The sequence below is a fragment of the Pan paniscus genome, chromosome 1 (genome assembly GCF_029289425.2).
Source record: "Pan paniscus chromosome 1, NHGRI_mPanPan1-v2.0_pri, whole genome shotgun sequence".
NCBI classification, from domain to species: Eukaryota; Metazoa; Chordata; class Mammalia; order Primates; family Hominidae; genus Pan; species Pan paniscus.
Window position 1 is genome coordinate 5,985,441 of NC_073249.2, and position 25,145 is coordinate 6,010,585.

General features: G+C 36.3%; 1 protein-coding gene across 26 annotated transcripts in view; it reads left to right on the forward strand.

Moving 5' to 3' along the window:
- Positions 1 to 25,145, forward strand: part of CEP170 (centrosomal protein 170) — a 130,432-nt gene that overhangs the window by 94,477 nt on the left and 10,810 nt on the right. For 9 of the 26 annotated variants that reach the window (XM_055095420.2, XM_008960096.6, XM_008960102.6 and 6 more), the window contains 4 exons: positions 3,922 to 4,156; positions 17,921 to 18,098; positions 20,281 to 20,451; positions 24,154 to 24,242. In XM_055095420.2, coding sequence (XP_054951395.2) covers positions 3,922 to 4,156; positions 17,921 to 18,098; positions 20,281 to 20,451; positions 24,154 to 24,242 — 673 coding nt within the window. The remainder of the gene's footprint in view (positions 1 to 3,921; positions 4,157 to 17,920; positions 18,099 to 20,280; positions 20,452 to 24,153; positions 24,243 to 25,145) is intronic. The other 17 variants (XM_055095680.2, XM_055095872.2, XM_055095476.2 and 14 more) reach the window with 5 other exon arrangements.

A 25,145-nucleotide genomic window follows, 5' to 3' on the forward strand; every position in this document is an offset into this window, starting at 1 on the left:
TGTAGTCCCAGCTACTCGGGAGGCTGAGGCAGGAGAATGGCGTGAACCCGGGAGGCGGAGCTTGCAGTGAGCCGAGATCGCACCACTGCACTCCAGCCTGGGCGACAGAGCGAGACTCCGTCTCAAAAAAAAAAAAAAAGAAAAAAAAAGAAAATCAAATTTATTTTTATAAATTGTTACTTAAGCTGAATAAAATTCAAGAGAAAGAAATAAATTTTTTCTTCAACACAGGTAGAAATCAGAAAAACTATCATTACATGAGAAATTTAGGATGTCTTTTTAAAACAACTTGGCCGGGCACGGCGGCTCATGACTATAATCCTAGGACTTTGGGAGGCTGAGGCAGATGGTTTGCCTGAGGTCAGGAGTTCGAGATCAGCCTGGCCAACATGGTGAAACTCCGTCTCTACTAAAACTACAAAAATTAGCCAGACATGGTGGCAGGTGCCTGTAATTCCAGCTACTCTGGAGGCTGAGGCAGGAGAATTGCTTGAACCTGGGAGGTGGAGATTGCAGTGAGCCAAGATGGCGCCATTGCCCTCCAGCCTGGGTGACAGAGGGAGACTCCATCCCAAAAAAAAAAAAAACACACACACACACACACAAAACCTTACTGGAAACAAAAATGTAGAATGTATACAACACTTGGAATAACAGAGAATTCGTTTTGAACTCTGGGAGTCCATAGACCTGGCTTATACTTTGATTTTAGCAAGGTAAGACCTCTCTGGGCCTGTTTCTTCTCTTTAAATGGAAGAATTTAGACTCATGTCAAAGGCCATTCTTCTAAAATTTTATGAAATAAGTAGATGGGGGAAAATTTAAAATATTTTAACTTGATGTTTATTTGGTGTTAATTAGCAGATGATAGGGAATTTTCTTTAGAAGAAAAAAGGTTAGGTAGCTGCTATAGTTTGGAAGCAAATGTTAAGAAAGCAGAAAGTTTTGAAATAAATTCTTTGAGAAATAACAGGTTAGAAGGCCTAGCATTGAACTCCCTTTCCCAGTCCCTTCTCCACCAGTAGCCATCATTTCACTCAGTCTCAGCTCTGTTCTTTGTCGTTACACAGACTGTGTCCAGAGTTAACTGGAGCTTTTCTTCATAGCATCCCATGTGTGATATGTTTTCCACTGGCAAAGGGAGCTCTTAATTACTTAATGATTTTTAATCACATTTTTATTTCTCTGCTCTATGCTGATTATCCAGTTTCCTCCTCAATTTTAAAGAACATACCTAAAGATGTTACCTTTTACTTTTTAAAATATGCTGTATTCGTTTGATTTTTTTCTTTTTGTTTTGTTTTTGTTTTTGAGATGGAGTCTGGCTCTGTCGCCAGGCCACAGTGCAGTGGTGCGATCTCAGCTCACTGCACCCTCCGACTCCAGGGTTCACGTGATTCTCCTGCCTTAGCCTCCCGAGTAGCTGGGATTACAGGCGCGCCCTACCACGCCTGGCTAATTTTTGTATTTTTAGTAGAGATGGGATTTCACCATGTTGGCCAGGAGGGTCCCGATCTCTTGACCTTGTGATCCGCCCACCTCAGCCTCCCAAAGTGCTGGGATTACAGGCGTTAGTTAGCCACTGTGCCCGGCCCCTGATTGCTTTTAAAAGATATTATTAGTAGCTTTACTATTCTTACTGACTTCTAGGTAGACCAGCCTATGAAAAGAGATGGAAAGTTTGTGAAAAGGAAGTTTTTCTCGTACTTTTTTCCTCAAAATGTAATTGCATTTTGATCCTAAGCTCAGACTATTAAAAGTTGATTCTAGCATGGCTCTACTTACATGTGATCACCTGACATTTAACGTATATTAATAGCACTTGGTACTCAATTTCTCCTTCTGCTTTCATGTAGTCTGCCACGAAATGTATCAGCCATCGATGCCATTCTTTCTAAGTTACCTCAAAATTAACTGTCTGAGTTTTATCATACTTACGTTTTCATATGTTCTGCAGTTATTAAAGCTCTTTGTTAATTGCTTTTCTTTTCTCTCTAGTTTCCAATCATATGTATAGTGACCATAGTTGCCTCATCAAAAATCAGAACATTTGATGTAACAAATGATTTTTTTCTTATTTATGAACACTATTGTAAGATAGCACAAGAAACACACATTTAGCATTTAATGAAATGTTTTTTTGAAACGTACAAATTTGTTTACACTATTTCTGATTTTGCCTGCCGTATTTCTTAATTTTTTTCTAAACCTCTTTACTCTTGTTCTAAACTTTTCCTAAAATTGGTTTCAAGTCTCAGGATCACTTCAACTCACGGAAGTTTTTTTATCTAGAAATGAGCACATTATCACCATGGTAAAAGTATTATCTATGTTAATAAATTATCTTACAGTGTTAAAATCAGAAATTATATTTAAGCTCCTCAAAAAAGGTCTATTGACTAATTACCTAGTACATGCATTTGCATACACTTTTACAGAGAGCCATGAACTTTCTGCATATGTTCATTCTGTCATACCTATGAATGAATCTAGTTCCAAACATCAGGATCTGCAAATAGGGGTGTGAATAAGGACGAATCGATAGGCTCTAATTTATGGCATATTCCTCATTGTAGAGTTCTCTGTTTCTTAAGCCAGTTCTGGTGGCAATATGTGCCAGTTTTATCTGAGAGCAACCTCAGCCTTAGAGATCCCCAGCTGAAAATGTAGTTTTTGGAGGAAAAGACATAAAAGGCATAAAATTAGAGTGGAGGAATTTCTGGATTCTGTGCAGCTTGGGTCAGTTTCTATTAAAAAGGAAGAAGATGCTAAGGTTTTTTCACTTTAAACACCAATAACATTTAATGCTTTTCACTAGGTTTCGGAAAAGTAAATGTTTACATCCAGGAATTCTTACATTTTTTTCAAAAATATTTGTTAAACATTTGCTAGCCAACACTCAGCTAAGTGCTAGGTATACATTATTGGATTAAACAGACATGGTTCCTGCCCTTGTTAAGTTTACCAGGAATTAGCCATTATCTCTCTTTTTTGCCTCTATTTATGCTTCACAAATTATTTGTATGTTTGATTCTCATATTAACAGTAGTAAAGTGTCTGCCTTGTCTTCTGATTTTTTAAATGTGTGAGCAATACCATTTTTTAATGTCTTTACTAACTGTAAATAAGAAAGTGATTGCCACTTTCTTTAATGTGACTCTTCACAGTATCTCCTGTGCCTTCAGTGTCAATGGTTGTGACAAAAGCTTGTACAGTTTTGCTTTTTGTAGATTTTATGCCATTGTCTATTTTCACCATATGCTTTCAGTGTCAAAGCAGCAGAGAGTTGTACTGAAGATGCTTTGTTGTGTTTTTACCACGTAAAAAGATTTTTTCCAACCATAGCGTAACAGGATGTTGAATGACAGAGGTAATGTTTTTTTTTCTGCCATAAAGGCATAATTTCCACAGCCGGAATTATGCACATCTGTATGTTGGGAAAAGAGAGTTTTTACCATCTCCATGTTGAAAGTCCATGTGGCATGAGGAAATCTTTTCCCTTGTTTTTATTTTTGTTGTCGTTGATGTTGTTACTGTCTTTTTTTTTTTTGAAAAATTCATATTTTCACTCAAGTAAGAAATATTTGCAATTGAAAAGTACTCCAGTTAAACATTGATGGATAGAGCTTGCTTAGTTGTTTATCATTAGCGAAATTTTTCATCTGAATGTTTACTCACCACACTATGGAAAACATGGTCTTCCGATTGTTTTTGATTCTTCATTGTTTTTAATTCACCGAAGTGTAATGTTTCTATCTCTAAGGAGTAGTAGACTTATGGTTTTTGTGAGGTATGTGTACGTCAGTTATTGAAAATTGTGCCGTGTGTGCGCTCTCATGGTGTTTTGAAGTCATGACTTTTATTTTACCTCCTTTAAATGATAACATAATAATTCTTTTTTTAATAATTAAACTAATTTAGTAAATTCAAGATGGAGGCGCTTTCCTACTGATTATGCTTCCACCTCAGAAGATGAATTTGGATCAAACCGTAATTCCCCTAAACATACCCGTCTACGTACTTCTCCAGCCCTGAAAACCACTCGCTTGCAGAGCGCTGGATCAGCAATGCCTACTAGTTCTTCATTCAAACACCGGATTAAAGAGCAGGAAGACTACATCCGAGATTGGACTGCTCATCGAGAAGAGATAGCCAGGTTGGTTTTTCAGGACTTATCTTTAAGAATTGAAAATTTCTATGAACATTACAACTTGGTAACAAAGTTTAGCTTGTACTTGATTTTTACTAATAGTCTAAGAACTGAAATCCACAGATAACTGTGAACTCCGTTTAGTCAGTAGTATTACTCTCTATCCAGCTTTTTTCTTTTTTTTCTATGCCTGTACCACTAACATATTGTAGAATTAATTTATTTTGACCTTTTCTGTCTCCCCCCCTCCCTTTTTAAGAATTTCTTTTAAAGATGGTGATAAGTAAGTGTAACTTTGAAAGGTAGGCAGTATCAGATGTACATAATTAAGAACTGCAGGCAATTTATGGATTACTTTCCTTTAAACTTCCAAAGATGTAATAGTATACCTGTTAGAGATGTGGCTACTGCTCTCTGGAGAGAATTAGGGTAAGCAGATTTTCACTCATACTTTATGAGCTCATTAAGTATGGGCAGTTCAACCCTTTAGTAAGTAAAACAAAATATGACTATTTTGAAGATTAAATCTGTTTATAGTAACCTTTAGATTATGTACAAAAAAAATTTATGCTGCAGATACGATTTTTAATTAATAACTTATGGAAATTAATAACTTACTATGGCTGAACGTTGAAGAGAGATTATACTCAAGCAGATACTATAGTAGTTAAAATATAAGGATTTTTTGTTTAAAGTTTGTGAGATGTTAGATTTTACTGCAGTATACCATATGTTACCTAAACATTTTCACTGTATACATACTAAGCTTACTTCTGTCTTTAAGACCTTAATCTTCAAGTTGTATACTTGAGGACATTATTAAAGAGTTTATACATAATATTTCATAGATGCTTTTAAAAAACAAGAAACTTTTACTCTACGTTAATGTTCATCTTTTTTGTTCTTTATTTCATTGACTTCTGTGAATTGTGTTTTTTCTGGCTCATTGGTTTGATGTAATGTTTAGTTTTTTATTTTTAAAGACTATTCACTTGTCATTGCTTTTATTCTTGGAGAGAACATGCCTTTCTAATCTCATCGTGCTGCTTAAAACATTTTTGCTTTATCATACAAATAGCTTTTTAGGAGAGTAATTAATGAAGCATTTTAAGCCAGTTGTTCTAGTTAGAGGAAAGGCATATATGTACTTTGGGATCCATGGATCATTATGGGCCAACAAAATGCTTGTAGTGAGAGCATCTTGACACATTTTTTTGTACTTCCAGGCGCTGCTAGCAACAACAGGTCTTACTCTTGTCTCATCATTTTTCCCCTTCCCTTGAAAAAGATGTCCAGCTACACAAGATCCAGTGGTGCCTGTATGTCTAGATGCCTCCTGGCAGGAGGCCTCCTCTCTCAAGCTCCCTCTACCCCAAACTAGAAAGACTAAAAACCTTCTTCTTCTTCTGAGCCAAATACACTTCCCTACCCCCAAATAAAAAAACAGTTGTAATACAAAGAGAAGAGGGAATAAGGGCTATACACTGTATTTTCACTTGGTTCCATTTTGCTATGTGCATAGTGTTACTATTATCAATGTGTACTTTTTATTATCTATGGCAGGACTTTAAGAACAGGCTATTTAACCTACAGTGATGTTCATGCCTTATCCCTCTAGTTTGTCAGTAGCACTATGCTAATAAAACTTGCCTTTGGGATTTTAATTTTTCAAGTTATACTTTCTAGCTATATATCTCAAAGCCAGAGAAGTGGTTTTTTTGTTTGTTTTATGTGGAGAAAAAAGGAGGGTGGTGGAAGGAAGGAAAGATACAAAATATGGAAGGAAATGTGGATATTTAATGTTTCTATAGAGCAGTGATAAGTTTGCTTAGGGTGAGAAAATGTATTTTCAAATGGCTATGAATCACAAACTAAGTAGAATATGAGAAATAATTTTATTTATTTAAATGAACTACTGTCACCTAAAAGACTCCTGTGCTGAGAGCAATATTTGAAGAGTAATAGATAAAGACACTTTTATTTGAAAAATATAATAGTGATTTTTAATTTATTACAAAAATGTTTTATGCTTTAGCATACTCTTTCTGTTTAGAATTTAGGACTATTTCACTTGATCAGCACTTTGTTAATCTGTACATAGTAACTGTTTACCTGCATTTAAATTTAAAGCACAAAAGCAAGCTCCATTTAGAATATGAAGTGTATAAGCGAGATATGGCATATTTGGTCTTCAGTTTGACGAGGGAAGGTTTCTTTCAGGTATCCCTGATGCATATGCTTTGGTAGCTCCTGCCTCAGTTTCTCTGTTATGAAAACAGATATTGACTTCCATCGAGTAGGAATGTAACACATGATGCAGGTTTTTATGAATATTAGGGTAAACAGAGCTACAATACCAGCTTTACAGATGACCAAATGAAATACATTCAACCTAAAAATTATACTGGAAGATTATCTACAGTAACACCTCGAAGATAGTACAGGTTTGGTTTCAGACCGCTATAGTAAGGCAAATATCTCAAAGCAAGTCACCCAGTTTTTTTTTCCTAGTGCATGTAAAAATTATGTTCACACTATACTGTGTGCAGTAACACTGCTTCTTAAAAAAAGTATATACCTTAACAAGTAAATATTTTATTAGTAAAAAACAGCAGTGATCATCTGAGCCTTCAGTAAGTCATCAGCTTTTTGTTGGCATAGGGTCTTACATCCCTGCTGATGACTGTGGACTTATTCAAGGGCAGTGGTTGCCGAAGGCTGGGATGACTGTGGCAATTTCTTAATTAAAAGAAGACAACAGTGAAGTCTGCCACGTTGATTGACTCTTCCTTTCATGAAAGATTTCCTTGTAGCAATGTGATGCTGTTTGATAGCATTTTACCCAGAGTAGAACTTCTTTCAAAACTGCAGTCAGTCCTCCCAGACCCTGCCGCTGGCTTATCGACTGAGTTTATGTAATATTCTGAATCCTTTGTTGTCATCTCAACAGTGCTCACAACAGCTTCACCAGTAGATTCTATTGCAAGATACCACTTTCTTTTCCCATCCATAAGAAGCAACTTCTCATCTGTTAATGTTTTATCACAAGATTGCAGCAATCCAGTCCCATATTCAGGCTTCACTTCTAACTCTAGTCTTTCTAGTTCTGTTTCTGTTTCCACCATATCTGCAGTGACTTCCTCCACTGAAGTCTTGAACCCTCAAAGTCATCCATGAGGGTTGGAATCAGTTTCTTCCAAACTCCTGTTAATCTTGATATTTTTACCTCCTCCATGAATCACAGAAGTCCTTAATGGCATGTAGAATGGTGAATCCTTTCCAAAAGATTTTCAGTTTACTTTGTCCAGATCTATTAGAGGAATCATTACCTATGACAGCTATGTCTTGCAAAATGTATTTCTTAAATAAAGGAATACATTTTCTGCTTAGAAGACAAAACGGGCCAGGCACGGTGGTTCACGCCAGTAATCCCAGCACTTTGGGAGGCCGAGGCAGGCAGATCACGAGGTCAGGAGATAGAGACCATCCTGGCTAACACGGTGAAACCCCATCTCTACTAGAAATAGAAAAAATTAGCTGGGCATGGTGGTACGTGCCTGTAGTCCCAGCTACTCGGGAGGCTGAGGCAGGAGAATTGTTTGAATCCGGGAGGCAGAGGTTGCAGTGAGCCGAGATTGTGCCACTGCACTCCAGCCTGGGCGACAGAGCTAGACTCTATCTCAAAAAAAAAAAAAAAAAATGGCTGGGCGCGGTGGCTCACGCCTGGAATCCCAGCACTTTGGGAGGTTGAGGCGGGTAGATCACGAGGTCAGGAGATTGAGACGATCTTGGCTAACATGGTGAAACCCCATCTCTACTAAAAATACAAAAAATTAACCTGGCGTGGTGGCGGGCGCCTGTAGTCTCAGCTACCCTGGAGGCTGAGGCAAGAGAATGGCGTGAACCCAGGAGGCGGAGCTTGCAGTGACCCGAGATGGCGCCACTGCACTCCAGCCTGGGTGACAGAGCGAGACTCCGTCTCAAAAAAAAAAAAAAAAAAAAAAAAAAGTCAAAATGGCTCCTTGATCCATGGGCTGCAGAATGGATATTAGCAGGTATGAAAGCAACATTAATCACTGTGTACATCTCCATCAGAGCTCTTAGGTAACCAGGTACATTGTCCATGAGCAGTAATATTTTGCAAATAATCATTTTTTTCTGAGCAGTATGTCTCTACAGTGGTCTTAAAATATTTAGTAAACCACACTGTAAATATGCCGTAATCCAGGCTTTATTGTTCCATTTGTAGAGCACAAGCAGAGTAGATTTAGCATAATTCTTAAGGGCCCTATGACTTTTGGAATGGAAAATGAGCATTGGCTTCCAACATAAAGTCACCAGCTACATTAACCCCTAACAAGAGAGTCAGCCTGTCCTTTGAAGCTTTGAAGCTGGGCATTGCCTTCTCTCTGGCTATGAAAGTCCTAGATGGCATCTTCTTCCAATAGAAGGCTGTTTTATCAACATTGAAAATCAGTTGTTATTATAACCACCTTAATCAATTATCTTAGCTAGATCTTCTGGATGAGTTGCTACAGCTTCTATATCAGCACTTGCTGCTTCTCTGTGCACTTTCATGTTAGGGGGATGGTTTTGTTCCTTAAGCCTCATGAACCAACCTCTGCAAACTTTTCTTCTGCAGTTTCCTCACCTCTGTCAGCATTCACAGAATTGAAGAGAGTTCAGATTTTGCTCTGGATTAGTTTGGCTTAAGGGAATGTTGTGGCTGGTTTGATCTTCTATCCAGACCACTCAGACCTTGTCCATATCAGCATTAGGCTGTTTTGCTTTCTTATCATTCCTGTGTTCACTAGAGTAGCACTTTTAATTTACTTCAAGAACTTTTCCTTTGCATTCACAACTTGGCTGTATGGCACAAGAGGCCTAGCTTTTGATGATTGCCAGAATAGTAAGACAGAATTTAAAATGGTTCCATGGTTGATCAGATGGGAGATTGGTGGGAGTAGGGAACACAAAAGGCATGGGAAAAGAAGATAGGTTGTATTTTGGTCATACTGACACCAACATGCCTAAAGGATAGCCCTGTGAAAAAAGCTAGCAGACAGTTGAACTGCGGCTGTGAAACAGGAAGCCGTGAGGGCTAGACTCATCGTTGTAGTCATTCGTAAAGAGTAAATACTTGGAGCTATTGTAGTATCACCAGGGAATGGTGAGGGAGCTGCAAATGCGGCTGAACTCTGAGATAACCTCAGTGACAGGGATGTGGTGTAGCTGAATGGTGAAGAATATGGACTCTGGACTCAGACCATATTCTTGGTCTGAGATTCAAACCCAACTCGACCACAAGGTCTGTGTGACCTAGGATGAGTTAATTAAATGTGTTCTAGTGATCTCATCTGTAAAATGGACGTAATGGTGCCAACCTGAGAGAGTTGACAAGTTGATGCACATACTTAACCTAGTGCTTGACATATAGTCAGTAGTCAATAAATGTTATATTTAAGAGGGATACAGAGAAAACAGTGGTTTATGATTATAGTTAGAACTTTATTTGGAGCTTTTAATTTTGTGTAGATCTCACACGTTTAAATTTATGAGAATCCAGATATAATTGGAATTTCAGAACCAGCATTACATTCTACAGTTTATAAAATGCTGGGCTTACCTTATTTGTGCTTAAGAATCCCAGCCAATGCTTTGTTCAAATTTCCGTCCAAACTTATTTATTAAAAAATTTTTTGTCCTCCTAGTAAAAACAGTGGTATATAAGTAGTTTGTTTTTTTAATATTAAAGTGATCGTTAAATAGCTGTGTCAGCTGGGCGGGGTGGCTCACGCCTGTAATCCCAGCACTTGGGAGGCCAAGGCAGGCGGATCACCTGAGGTCAGGAGTTGGAGACCAGCCTGGGTAACATGGTGAAACCCCGTCTCTACTAAAAATACAAAAATTAGCCGGGTGTGATGGCATGCACCTGTAATCCCAGCTACTCGGGTGGCTGAGGCAGGAGAATCGTTGAAACTTGGGAAGCGGAGGTTGCAGTGAGCCGAGATCGCGCCACTGCACTCCAGCCAGGGTGACAGAGCGAGATTCTGTCTGAAAAATAGATGTATCACGGAACACCTATCAGTCCCGTTCCCTGATTTGTTGGCCCCAAATGAAACTCACTTGGCATTGTAAGACAAAAAGCTTTTATTATTACTAAGTCCTTTACACATAATTTTATTAGTGAAATTCAAGTAAAAAGAATACTGATCAAATATATTTGAAAACATTTTAAAATAGAACTGTGGTTTATGTTTTTCAAAGCCTAAAATATGTACAGTTAAAGTTATGAATGAGTGATAATCTTAACAGTAAAAAACCAAATTACTTGTAATTTTACTACATTATTAAAAGCTTTGTGCTTTTATTGTTTTGTTGGTAGGAACCAATTTAATTTAGTTGTCAGAATTCAATGGTGTGGGTTTTCTTATTGTCTGTAAGGTAATATAATGCTTTTCTGTGTATTGCAATTTAGCTAACAAGTCTTCAATTACAATATAATTGAAGGATATACTACATTTTGGGTTGTGATTGGAGGTGAGCTTTGATAATACCAAAATGTTTTTTGTTTTGGAGAAAATATTATGGATATAAAAACTACCCTAATCAAGCAATAAGGCATATCTGCCAAGTCAGTTTGAAGACATCATTTGTGGATTGATAATATCTCAAGTCTAGGCCCTGTTATTTTGTTGGGCTAGGTCAGATCCAAACAGCAAGAGTAGGGAAATAAACCACCTGCCCACAGGTTCAGATGACAGTGATTCTTCAGTTTCTCTGTAGTTTTCCACATTTCCTAGAACTTCATTATTCCTTCCTCATAGTCTGTACCTAAGTCTCTAAAAATACTCTGGCTATCTCAGGTCTTGTTTATTGAGTAAATACTTTGCTGTCAGATGACGTCAGACCATCTTCTTTTAACTTGCCGATTTTGTCTCTGGTGGAGATAGCATGGGTTTGCTAAAACCTTTAAAGTTATCCTCTTAATTACATCTTTATTTGTGACTTCCTCTGCTTATTTGAAGCATATTCCTAAGTCTAGTTTCGAGACTAGAATCTTTCTACATTTTACCAAATGTAACTTATCTGTAGCGATAAACATTGCATTCACAATAATGGGAGGTGCCTTTAAAAAAATTAAATCTCTATCTCTTTTGATGGCTAGAAGTAGACTCCATGTACTTTATTCAAACTGCTTTTCTAATCAAGCCACTCATTAAATTGCTCTTGCTGCCCAAAAGAAACCTCCAATTTCAACTCATTATTATCGCATCCTAAATCTTTTGTGGTTCAGTGTAACTCTTTCCCAGTTCTCCATACTTTTGTTGCATAAAGAATGGGGTTTGCCAAATTTTTTTCATTAAGGTCTTCTATTATTGAATCAAAATGCCACTAACATCTAACAAATTAACTGACAGTTTCCACTGATGGAAGAGAAAGATCTTTCCTTATCCTTAGGAAACTTTTTTTTGTGAACCTTCTTCATAGTTGGTATGTAAGTCAAATATATGAGTTAATCAATACATGAATTAAACTTTGAGCCTCTTGCCTGGACTTCTTATTCTTTATTGTACTGTGAGATCATGGAATCATTCATAACTATTGCTTTGTAAATACTAAATAAATTTTTAAAATTATGTTATTTTATTTTGAGACAGAGTCTCACTGTGTCACCCAGGCTGAAGTGTAGTGGCGCGATCTCGGCTCACTGCAACCTCTGCCTCCCAGGTTCAAGCAATTCTTGTGCCTCAGCATCCTGAGTAGCTGGGATTACGGGTGTACACCACCACGCCTTGCTAATTTTTTTTGCATTTTTAGTAGAGATGGGGTTTCACCATGTTGGCCAGGCTGGTCTCAAACTCCTGAGCTCAGGTGATCCGCCCACCTCGGCCTCCCAAAGTGCTAGGATTACAGGCATGAGCCACCGCGCCCAGCTGATACTGATACCAAATAAATTTTGTTGAATAAATGATGCCTGGAGTCTTCCCAAATTTGTCTATGTCTCCTTTGTTTTTTGTTGTTGTTGTTTTGTTGGATTTTTTTTGAGACAGAGTCTCACATTCTGTTGCCCAGGCTGGAGTATAGTGGCATGATCTCGGCTCACTGCAACCTCCACCTCCCAAGTTCAAAGGATTCTCCTGCCTCAGCCTCCTGAGTAGCTGGGACTACAGGCGCATGCCACCATGCCTGGCTAATTTTTTGTAAAAGTAGAGACAGGGTTTCACCATGTTGGCCAGACTATTCTTGAACTCCTGACCTCAAGTGATCCACCTGCCTCAGCCTCCCAAAGTGCTGGGATTACAGGCGTGAGCCACTGTGCCCAGCCTCTTTTGTTTTTTAAAAGATACCTAGCTCGTTATCAGTAGGCCCTGAATAGTTCAAATGCTTAAGATTCCAAATTGAAAACTTTTAAGTCAAACTCTAAAAATTTTTACGTAGAAATTCTTTGTCTTAGCCCCATTTTTACCTAGCTACAGTTAATTTTTTTGGGAAAAAAAATTAGGATGTGAGAAATTATATTTCTGTTTTATCATAATAGCATTATTCACTGTATAAGATACAGTCATCCAGTAATGAAACATTTCAAGGATCCATATATGGAAGTCAGTATTGCTTGTTTATATTCACACCTGCATATGTTGATTTCATTATACAATATTTTACCTCATTTTGAAAGTCATGGTTTAAGATACAGAACTCATGTGAATCACATTTCTAGGAAACCTTAAGTGAATTTCTTAAGATCTGCTTGAGCTGTTTACAGTGGTAACACATCTGTATGAAAGGCATGTCAAGAAGAACTGAAGATGAGATGTGGCTTCACAACAAGCCAAAGGCTGTATTAAAATTATGTGCTGGCTAATAAAAAAGAAAGAAGATATCCAGTTAAGTGGCAGAATAGCATAAATGTGGTTATGTTCATTGCTTTTAACAGCTGAGAAAAATAATCTTGAATAATGGGCCAAAACCAGGAAAAGGCTTCAGGGGAAAATGTAGTTACAAGTATTTACAAGGCATGTACATTTTTTAAAATTATAGCCTTATCACATTAAAGCCACATCTGGGTACTTTTTTATATACTAATAAAAATACTGTATTTTTATTTGTAGGCAGTGTAGTAATAAGAATACTGTCTTTTATTTGGAGATAGCATTTCCAAGTATGTATTTGACCTTGCTAAGCATTCATGCTTCGTAGCCAATGATACTGAGCATTCCATCTGGAGTGCCTCGAGATGGGGGATTCACAATTGGTCTTTACTGGTTGGGGGGATTCACAATTGGTCTTTACTGGTTAGGGGGGATTCACAATTGGTCTTTACTGGTTAGGGAACATCTAGAACTTTTTGCTCATGCACAAAGTAAAAACCTTACATGTCCTGTTATATAAGTCCAGTTGGTGCCTGCATTCGTGTACTTTTTAACTTGACTTCTTACCGCCTCTGTGTGCTAGTATAGGGTCTCTTACAAGTGTACTTTTTCCTGCATTGTATAAGCAATGAGAATTTTAAATGAAGTGAAGTTAATTTGCTAATATCTCGGGGTTTTTTTTTTTTTCTTCCCATGCCTTGTAAACCTTGAACCACTATACTTGTTCTATTTGAGGTGCAGGGGAGAGCATGAGTGAGTAATCACTTAGAAGGAAAAATACAAGCTAAACCAAATACTTAATGAAACAAAATTTGTTTTTACCTATGGAAATAAAAAAAATTTTTTAGCCACATGCTTATGAATTTTTACTTTATACCTGCCTTTGAAATTTTGGGGCCTGATACAGGATCCTTGGCTCTTTAAAAATAATATGGCTCTTCATTATTTGGCTGACTGGCTTTTATACCATTAGAAGGAATTGGGAAGGAGAGGGGTCACTAATCTCTTCTGCGTTCTTCTTCGCGAATCTCATTCCCGTGACCTCTGTTCAGATTAAAAGTCTCCCTAGTGCATCCTATTATAAATCATACTTTTTTATGAATCGCTGACCATATCTCACCATTGGGGAGGCAAATAAACCTAAAACACAGAGCCTGTGTTCCAAACGAGTTCATAATTTATACAAGGATTAAAAGCTAATTCATATCGTTCTTACACCTTTGCATCCTCACAGCTTAGCTCCCACTTACAAGTGAGAACATGTGGTGTTTGATTTTCGATTCCTGAATTACTTCACTTAGAATAATTGACGTTAGACTTTTTTTTCCTTATATTTTCTTTTTCCAGTTTTCCTGAGTACCTTTCATTTGATATCCCCTCTTTCCTCTTACAAAACTTTTTTTGCTTACTAAACTCTTCTAGATAGTGTGGAAACCATGAGCTTTTCTGGAATGACCCTTAAATGTCTCTCCTTAAACTCATTTTACATTTTAACACTTCTGGTCATTTACAAACTAGACTAAATTATTTCTTGAAAGCTGAGTCATTACAGTTATGATCTCTTAGCCCATGTTAAAGTAACAGGAGGTTTGACTTGCGGTCATAAGCTTTGGTTTTAGGATTCTAAAGCTAGTATACTTCATTAATAGCCCACCAGTTGCTTTTTTCCAGTAATATCAAAGGAAACTTAAATCCAGAGGTTCATGTGTGTATCCTCTGGAAAGTTTTACATGTAAAAACGTTTGAAAACGAATGTGCTATTAAAAAATAGGGCAAATTTTTGGCTGGGCTTAGTGGCTCACACCTGTAATCCCAGCTCTTTGGGAGACCAAGGCGGGCGGATCACAAGGTCAAGAGATCGAAACCATCCTGGCCAACATGGTGAAACCTCATTGCTACTAAAAATACCAAAATTAGCCGGGCGTGGTGGTGCACTCCTGTAATCCTGGCTACTCGGTAGTCTGAGGCAGGAGAATCACTTGAATCCAGGAGGCAGAGGTTGCAGTGAGCTGAGATTGCACCACTGCACTCCAACCTGGCAACAGAGTGAGAGTCCACCTCAAAAAATAATAATAAGGCAAATTTTTAAATAGCTAATTTAAAACAATGTTTTGTTGGCAGTTTAAATCAATGAAGTCTGATAGTTTGTTTCTACTATAGTTGTAATAATATATAATCTTGCAAAGATTGTGTGTTTAATTGGGTATACACATAACTAGAACTCTAATTTTTAATATATCCTTTAATCTTCCAATATACCCAAATGTACAATTATTTTTTCCAGTATACAACCCTTCAGTGAAAAAAAAGTGTTATGACTGAGATAATTTACATAGGAAAATTATAAACTTTATGACTTAAAGTACATTTCTCATGTTATCTCACCATTTTTTCTTAAATAATGCATACTTATTTCTACAGAATTGTTGAAATTGAGTCAGTGGTTCTGACACTCGGGAAAACATAAAGACTAGGACTAATGCTAGAGAACTGAACCCTTAGCTTCTGTTTTGTTCCTTCAGCACTATTTTCTTATCCATATTTTGTAATAAAATGGAATTAAATGTGAAAATATCTATTAGGTTTTCAAATCAACAATATATGTTGTATATACGTTAAGAATTGCTCATTTTAATACATATTTTACTATATCACATGTGGAGATTGCTGTTGTCCATGTTTTTTCTAATTAATTTATACTGTTTTCCACAAATATTAGAAACTTCATTGTACAGATCGTCTGCATAAAAAATCCTTAATGAAAAATAGAGTTTTGGATACAATGATGCTTATCTGTATTTTATCTCATTAAGCTTGGTTATTCTGTTTCTTATTCTAGTTCATTTATTTTGGGGAATTGCAAGGATTTGCTATATTATATAAGGGAACACTTTAAACACATTTTCAAAAGAGTCACATCAACAGTTAATATGTTTTAAAAAATTATATATGGAGCAATCATGTGAGACGTAGCATGACATAGTGAAAAGATCTAGTTGGCACTTAACTATGTGTGACCTTGGCCAAAAAAATGGTCGCATGTCTTCTCCTGTGCCTCATTTTCCTCATCTGTAGAACAAGATGATTAATACTTCTCTTACAGAGTGGTTGTGGGAATTAAATGAGTTGAGGACTATGAAGCTGCTTTATAATGTACTCATCATATTATAATGGTGCCTTCTGTGTATTCTAAGCTTCATGGGGACAAGGACCCTGTCTGCTTCTTCATTGCTGTAGTCTTTAGGACTTAGCACAGTGCCTGGCACATCATAAGCAATCAGTAAATATTTGTTGGTGTTTTTCCTGCCTCTTTGTGTTGATAAATAAATGAGGAATTAACTGACGTTTTTACAAAGTTTATATATTGACCATAAATTGGTTCTGTTGGTCCATAAACTTCAACTTAGTTCCCTTTTTAAATCTAAATTTTTATGTAATTACTAATGTGCTTGAAAGTCTTTCAAACTCACATTTTGCATAAGTTAAAAAAATGTTACTTTAAGCCAGGCATGTGTCTGTAATCTTAGCTATTTGGGAGGCTGAGTCGGAGGACTGCTTGAACTCAGGAGTTCGAGACCAGCCTGGGCAATATAACCAGACCTCCTAGGCTCTTTTTTTTTTTTTTCTTTTTAAGTTACTTTGTATTTCCTTTGGATTTTGAAGTTGCAGAAACTTTCATATATACTTTTAATAATATTCTGTCATTCCAAAACCTTCCCTGTGGAAATAGCCACATTGAGTTTATGGGCAGTGGATGCAGCTTGGAAAACGTTAATGTCTTATTGAAATGAAATGTTTCTCAAAAAACAAGAATATCAGTGGTAGGTTTTGTAAGTTTCTCCCTCTTAAAAAAAAAACTCTGAAAGAAAAATCTCTATTTTCACCTTTGATTATCACAGGTAACAGTTATTTAGTTCTTCAGTCCATGTAGGTAAAAATGCAAATGGCTTTATGGAAATGAGTACTAAAGCTTGGATCCAGTCCTGCCTTAGCTACATCTAAAGGTGTGATCATGAGCAAGCCATTCAGGTTCTCTGAGATTGTGATAAAGTCAGATAAATCCTACCTCAAAAGAACTTTGTGGGCCTCAAGTGACATAACATGTACTAGAAAGTGCTGTGCATAGTGTAAAGTGCTCTACGAAAGAGTGCAGGGTTCTTAATTTCTTGGTACTGTAGACCCCTTTGGCCATTTTGTGAAGCTTGTAGGGCCCTTCTCAGGTGTAAACATAAAAGAATTACAAAGAAATCCAATTATATTGAAATTCAGTTATCAAAATATTTGAAAGTAAGAGTAATTTATGGTTCTTTATTAACATTAAATAAAATGTTATTATTGTGTGTTTAATGACTTCAGTAGTTTTGAAGCAGTGATGACCATAAATGATGTTTAAATATACCCGTAGCAACTGTAATGTGATCTCTGTTGATGACAAAAATCACCAGTATTGCTAATACCACTGTGATTTGTTGCCTGTATTTATAATTGAAAGAAATGCTAAGCGTCACTTAGAGGTTAGTGAATACATTGTAATTGTTTTTTCTCATTTAAGTTCATGAACTGCTTGAATTCTATCCATTATTCCCCAAGTTTAAGACCCCTGTGATGTATTAATGCTAGTCATTAACACAGTGTGTGTTAAGGGCATAGCTCTACTCAAGGGCATTTAAAGTACATTTGTCAAGGTGATATCTTGTAGGTTATTTGGAGTTTAGTTTCATTAATCTTAATTTTGGAATTAAGGTTTAAGACTGATTATCAAAATAGTTAATAGTTAATTTGGGTTACAAATATTTAATTAGATATACAACTTACATGACTGATTATCTCATAAATGATTGTTTCTAGAGCTGTTTATTTAAAAGGGATTAAACTTCTTTTCTAAAATTATTACCAGGATCAGCCAAGATCTTGCTCTCATTGCTCGGGAGATCAACGATGTAGCAGGAGAGATAGATTCAGTGACTTCATCAGGCACTGCCCCTAGTACCACAGTAAGCACTGCTGCCACCACCCCTGGCTCTGCCATAGACACTAGAGAAGAGGTAGGAGATCTTCATGGAGAAATGCATAAGGTTCTTTCTTTTCTTTATTTCTTTTGCTTTTAGCTTTTTGCTTAGTTTATTTTAGTTATGTCCACCCTCCCTGTTTGCATGAAGCTCTGCATTTTCCAACTTTGCTTTAACAGTTTATTTTATGTTTTTGTAACAAAACTAGTGAAGGCTAACATTTGGTCTACTATTAACACGAAGCTGGAAAATTCTTTAGAAACAGCATTTTGCCTGCTAATTCTTGGTCCATAGCTTCACTTGAAACATGAATATAAATGGTATTTTGAAAAGCAACCCAAAATTTGATAAATGATGGTATAAAGTTTCTATAAAGTTTGACTATGAAAATGCTCCAATTAAAAGTATTTTTATCGCTAGTTAACTAGAAAATACTCTGATAACAAAGAGAAAAATCCTACAGTTTCACTGCTTTAATAATTCTGTTGATAAATACAAACACATACACATAAAGATATTTTGAAAAATTGAAATATATATGTAATATACATACATATAAATACATATTCAGAACATTTTTATAAAGTCTGGAATGCAAGTTACCATGTATAGACTATTACCCATCCAATATCAGGGCCTCTTACAGTATAACTCCAGGAGGCACCATTTGCATAACATTGCTCCAGACAGCGCCTTTAACATGTAATACAAAATTAATGGTACTATTTGGCCATGTTGGCTGCTTTGATTTGGGGCAGAAATGTAAGCAAAGGATTGGCATTTAAAAGAATGAACTTCTGTGTTTGGAGGTTGGCAAATTGGCCTTGCTGCCAGTTTTAATACAGACCAAAGAACTAGGAATGGTTTTTACATTTTTGAATGGCAGGAAAAAACATCTAAAGAATACTAATTCGCAACATGAAAATTACATGAAATTCAAATTTTGGTATTCATAAATAAAGTTTTATTAGAACACAGCCACACTTATTTGTTTAACTATCATCTATGGCTGTTTCTTTGCTACAGGGGCAGAACTGAGTAGTTGAGACAGAGATTGTATGGCTGCAAAGCCTGAGGTTTTATTATCTGTCTCTTTATAAATAAAATTTTGCCAGCCCCTGGTATTGATTATTCTGCTTCTTCAATTTTACAAGATAATCCTAAATAGTAGGCAAAAATGGCTAGCCTTTTTGACAAATTTAATTGTCGTAAACTGTGCTAATAATATTTTCTTCATTTGCTTTTTGTCACATTCTTTAATCTGATTCTTTAATGGTCACTTTTTTGTTTGTTTTCCTTCAGTGTGTTGTTTAACTTAATAAATGATACTTCATCAATCTGTGTAGAGTTTTGTTACCACATTGATCAAATGTAACTGTAAATGAAATCATCCTTATTGATGAAAACCTTAAGGATCGTCCTGGTGGCAAGACATACACAATTCTTCTGGTACATTTAAAATGTTGAAGATATTATTTTCTCAGCTTTCTAACTAAATTTTACCTAACATGATTATACATTCACTCAGACCCAGTAAAATTACTTAAACATTTCATTGAATAAACTTTATTTTCTTTTTGTTTTATTTCAGAATACTGTACTAGGTTGATTCCCTCTTCAGTAAACCCGAGTTACTTAGTATTGTATGTCTGTGATTTGCACTGTAGATGGCAGTATATCATTTCTATTAGAATGTGTAACTTCTATAGCATTGTTAAAAGTTTATTTGACTAAGATCAAAATATTTATTTTGTGGATTAAAAAATATTTTCCTTTTGTAAACTTAATTGGAATTTGCAATTTATGTATCTTGTGAAGAAATTTGACACCTGGATTTGGGGAGGAAAAAACAAGATAGGAAACTAAAAGAAAAAGAAACATTATTTTACACTGGTAAGGCAATGTGAGTAAAATGAACTCATTGTCCATCTACATGGCTCAGCTTTTTTTCTATTTACCATCTGTTTTCCATTTGGAGAAAATCTTATCCATGGAAGAATTAAATTTAACATAGTTATATATTTTAGATTTTGAAAATAAAACCTATGTAGATGAATCTCGATTTTATAAAGGAAATACATTTGAAGTGCTTATAAAAAGAAAGAGTAATTGGTTTATTGAAGATGTTGTGCCTCTGTTACTACTTGAGAATGGAATAACTTCTGTCTAATCATAAAAATTATAATGCCAATATTGGTACTTTTTCAAATTACTGTGTTCTCATAAAGGTTTGCTTTCGTCCCATTAGTTGGTTGATCGTGTTTTTGATGAAAGCCTCAACTTCCGAAAGATTCCTCCATTAGTTCATTCCAAAACACCAGAAGGAAACAACGGTCGATCTGGTGATCCAAGACCTCAAGCAGCAGAGCCTCCCGATCACTTAACAATTACAAGGCGGAGAACCTGGAGCAGGGATGAAGTAAGTAAACTATAAATTTTAACATGTGGCAGAAGCAGCATGTTCCGTAAGTAAGAAAAGGAGGAAGCATTCAGTGAGTAGGGCTGGGGAAAAAGTGATTCTCCTTAATGAATGCAATGAAATTTCACCATGACATCACATCATATACAAATAATTATGTCACTTAGAGGTTAGTGAAAATAATACTGTAATTGTTTTTTCTCATTTAAGTTCATGAATATGAATTTAGTTCTTAAATTCATTCTCTAAATGAATTTAGTTCTTAAATAATGCATGAAAAACTAAAACTTTTACTTAAAAAATACAGACAAATATCTTTCAATATTGTACTAGGGAGTGATTTCTTAAGAGAAACACAAACTTTTGGCCTTAGAAAATTGAGACATTTGAGTATATTAAAATTAAGGACTTTTTCTTTATTAAAAAATAAAGAAGGTAGAAATACAAGTTACAAACTTTTGCAAAACATACAGCCTATGAAGGATTAGTATACAGTATATATAAAAAACTCCCTCCAATCAATTAAAAAACACAATAGAAAAATCTGCAAAGACATGAACAACATTTCACCAAAGAGAAAATACCGAGGCGGGCAGATCACCTGAGGTCAGGAGTTTCAGACCAGCCTGGCCAACATGGTGAAACTCCGTCTCTACTACAAATAAGAAAATTAGCCGGGCGTGGTGGCATGTGCCTGTAATCCCAGCTACTCAGGAGGCTGAGGCAGGAGAATCACTTGAACCCGGGAGGCAGAGGTTGCAGTGAGCTGAACCCACACCACTGCACTCCAGCCTGGGTGACAGAGTGAGACTCTGTCTCCAAAAAAAAAAAAAAAGAAAAAGAAAATACTTAAGGCCTACAAAACATGAAGAGAAGTTTAACTTAACGAGCATTCAGAGAAATGCATGTCAAGACTACAGTGAGATTATAATCATTCAATTGTTGACATGTTAAAGTCTTAAAATGTTAAGTATTGGAGGAAAGGTAGCTACATAGGCTTTCTTATGTGTGGTTGGTGGAGGTTAAGTTGGTGCCGCGGCTCTGGAAAACAGTTTGACACTATCTCCTAAAGTTGAAAATAAAGACATCACATGATCTAGCAATTTTCTTGCTAGTATATGTACAAGAAAAACCCTTTCCCATTGATAGTAGAAGTTACATTTATAGTAACATTGTTGACAGTATCAAAAACTTGGAAACTGTTTACATCAGCTGAAAAGTGAATGTATAAACTGGTATATTCCCAAATTGAACAATAATAGAGTAATAAAAAACTCAAAGATATAAAGGAGTTTCTTCATAAAAGAATGGTTATTTCAAATACTACTGTGGAAAGAGGTGATTTATGAACAACACACAGAGGTGGTATAGGCTTAAGGGCTGGGTAGAGGAATAATGTAGAAAGAAACAGTTGACCAGAAGAGATTGATCATAGATTAATATCTGTGGATCCCTGGATTTAGGAATAAGATCTTGAGATTATTATGTAAGAATATGTATGTTTCTCATGGTACTGAGTAGAAAAAGATCTACTTGGTAGAAAAGTATGCAACTAGCCCGAAAGTTACAACTGAAGTATACTAAAACGTTTTACAGCATACTTGATCTGTCCTGGCCTAATAGTTGATTTGTTCTTGGTATCAGGAAAAGAGCCTATTCTCTAAACTTACTCATAATCATTCTGTCCCGATGTCTAGGAAGACAGATTTCTCCAAACATAATAAAACTATGTGGAAGAAGTGTATGTTTTTAAAGAGAATGGAAACATCTAGATTGATAGTTATCTCAAGGTTGATATCAGGAATTTATTTAATACTTTGTGACAACAAACTAAACTTCATGAGCAAAGAAAAGAGAAATATCCTATTCTGTGTTGCAGTGTTTCCTTAGACTCTCCTGCCCTTTCTCATGCCTTCCTAATTTGTATATGTCTTCCATCCTTATTTGATTGTTTTCTTAAGGCCCACAAAAACCATTTTGCTTATTTATCCTTTCCTTGACAATGTTATTTTTCACAACCTAAATAAACTTTTATTACCCACTAAATTCAAATCCTTGTCATTCTGAAGTTAGTTCACGTTTTTCCATGATCACTTCCTTATTTATGCCACTCATCAATGAACTCTCATTAGAATTCTTTTTTTTTTTTTTTTTAATTTTGAGAGGGAGTCTCGCTTTGTCACCAGGCTGGAGGGCAGTGGTGCTATCTCCGCCCACTGCAACCTCTGCCTCCCAGGTTCAAGCAATTCCCCTGCCTTAGCCTCCCGAGTAGCTGGGACTACAGGCACGCACCAGCACGCCCCGCTAATTTTTGTATTTTTAGTAGAGATGGGGTTTCACCATGTTGGCCAGGATGGTCTCGATCTCCTGACCTCGTGATCCACCCACCCCAGCCTCCCAAAGTGCTGGGATTACAGGCGTGAGCCACTGCGCCCGGCCTCATTAGAATTCTTGCAGCACTGAATCCCAAAATTTATGTGAACGTCTCTTGTTTTGTAGGCCTTAGGCTTTATGATAAAACATGTAATCGTATTCCCTGTATATTACCGTCACCTCTCCCAGTGGTCTTTAAACCTTTTTGCCTTCTAGGGCCTTATTTTCTGTTTTCTTTCAGGCTCTGGATATAGTACTGACAATATAAGGAGTTCATTTTGAAACCCACGGCTAGACTCAAGTTTTGTCCTTTTTCTACCATGCTTCGTTAGCTTTGCCTTTCATGATTTGGCCTAGGGCTTGGCAAACTTCAGCCCATAGGCCAAATCCAACCTGTCACTTGTTTTGTAAAAGTTTTGTTACAACACGGCTATGTCCACATGCATAATTTGCTCATTATTTATGGCTGCTTTCACTCTGCAAAGGCAGAGTTGAGGAATTGTGGCAGAGACCCTATGTCCCTCAAAGACTAAAACCTTCACCCTCTGGCTCTTTACAGAGGTTGGTGACCCCTGGTTTTACCCATGCATCTCAACTGGAGTAATACCAACACTCAGTACAAAAACTTACTATTTTGCGTAAATTTTTCAAAATGTATCTTTCCCACTAGACTCTTTGCTGGAGAACAAGGATTGTACTCTTCTTGATTTCTGTATTCACATTACTTAGACCCTGTGTCCCTCAAAGACTAAAACCTTCACCCTCTGGCTCTTTACAGAGATTGGTGACCCGTGGTTTTGCCCACGCATCTCAACTGGAGTAATACCAACACCCAGTATAAAAACTTACTATTTTGTGTAAATTTTTCAAAATGTATCTTTCCCACTAGACTCTTTGCTGGAGAACAAGGATTGTACTCTTCTTGATTTCTGTATTCACATTACTTGGTGAAAGAATAAATAATAAGTTTAGTACTCTAAGTTATTTGTATCTTCTCTTTTATAATTCAGTTGGAAGTAAGAGAGACAGGATCACAATAGTAATTGAAGATAAACTGAGGATAAAATGGATTGTGTTTGGAAACTGATATGACCAAAATAATACGGAAACTTTGACAAGTTATTTAATAATAAGAACTCCTTTGTTAATAGTGTTTCTTTCACTTTCTCATTTTAGTTACATATTAATTATATTCTTCACTGGTTTACAATTAAAATAAGCATAAATACTAACTGCCCCTAACTATAGTGACTTGTGACTAGTGATCTCAGTAGTTATACAATACGGGGGTAATATTTTAATATCTACTTTTTTCTTTGGCTGTTTCAGGTCATGGGAGATAATCTGCTGCTGTCATCCGTCTTTCAGTTCTCTAAGAAGATAAGACAATCTATAGATAAGACAGCTGGAAAGATCAGGTACATGTACATATAGCTTTAACTTTAATATCACCTCACTTTGCTTTTTGCTTTTTCTCAAGGTTAAAAATGTATCATCAGAATGAATATGTTTACCTTTGGAAAAATTTGTCCCAAAGTAAATATCTATCCAGTACTACTTTATAACTTTAAATTTATTACTAATTCAAAACATAAATAGACTTACAGATTTTATTCAACAGTACTTCAGAAATCCATGCTGCTATTGCTTATTTCTGATTCCTATAATTAAAATTTAAAATGTAATGAAACAGTATTTGAACATGGTTTGTGAATTGTAATATTCCACACAAATATAATTCTATATTGCTTATATATTGAAATAATATATTTTATCAGCATTTGATGAGTACCAAGAAGCCATTAAATTTTTTCAAAAACAATTTCAAAAGCACCATTTAAAAATTAAAGTATTCTTAAAAACAGTCTATTTAACTTAAAATAATCTGTTTTAAGTTACTGTAAACGAAGTTCGCATCATCTTCTAGAAAAATTGAGAAATTCAGAAGGAAATGTAGAAAGTTGGCCTATATAGGTAAATTTTACTTGGCATGTTAAGAAACAGAAAGAGCTTTCTTTTTATCTTGAGCCTGTATCTTAAAAATTTCTTAAAGGTGGCCGGGCATGGTGGTTCACGCCTGTAATCCCAGCACTTTGGGAGGCCGAGGCAGGCGGATCATGAGGTCAGGAGATCAAGATCATCCTGGCTAACACGGTGAAACCCTGTCTCTATTAAAATTCAAAAAAATTAGCCGGGCGTGGTGGCGGGCGCCTGTAGTCCCAGTTACTCGGGAGGCTAAGGCAGGAGAATGGCGTGAACCTGGGAGGCAGAGCTTCCAGTGAGCCAAGATCGCACCACTGCACTCCAGCCTGGGCAACAGA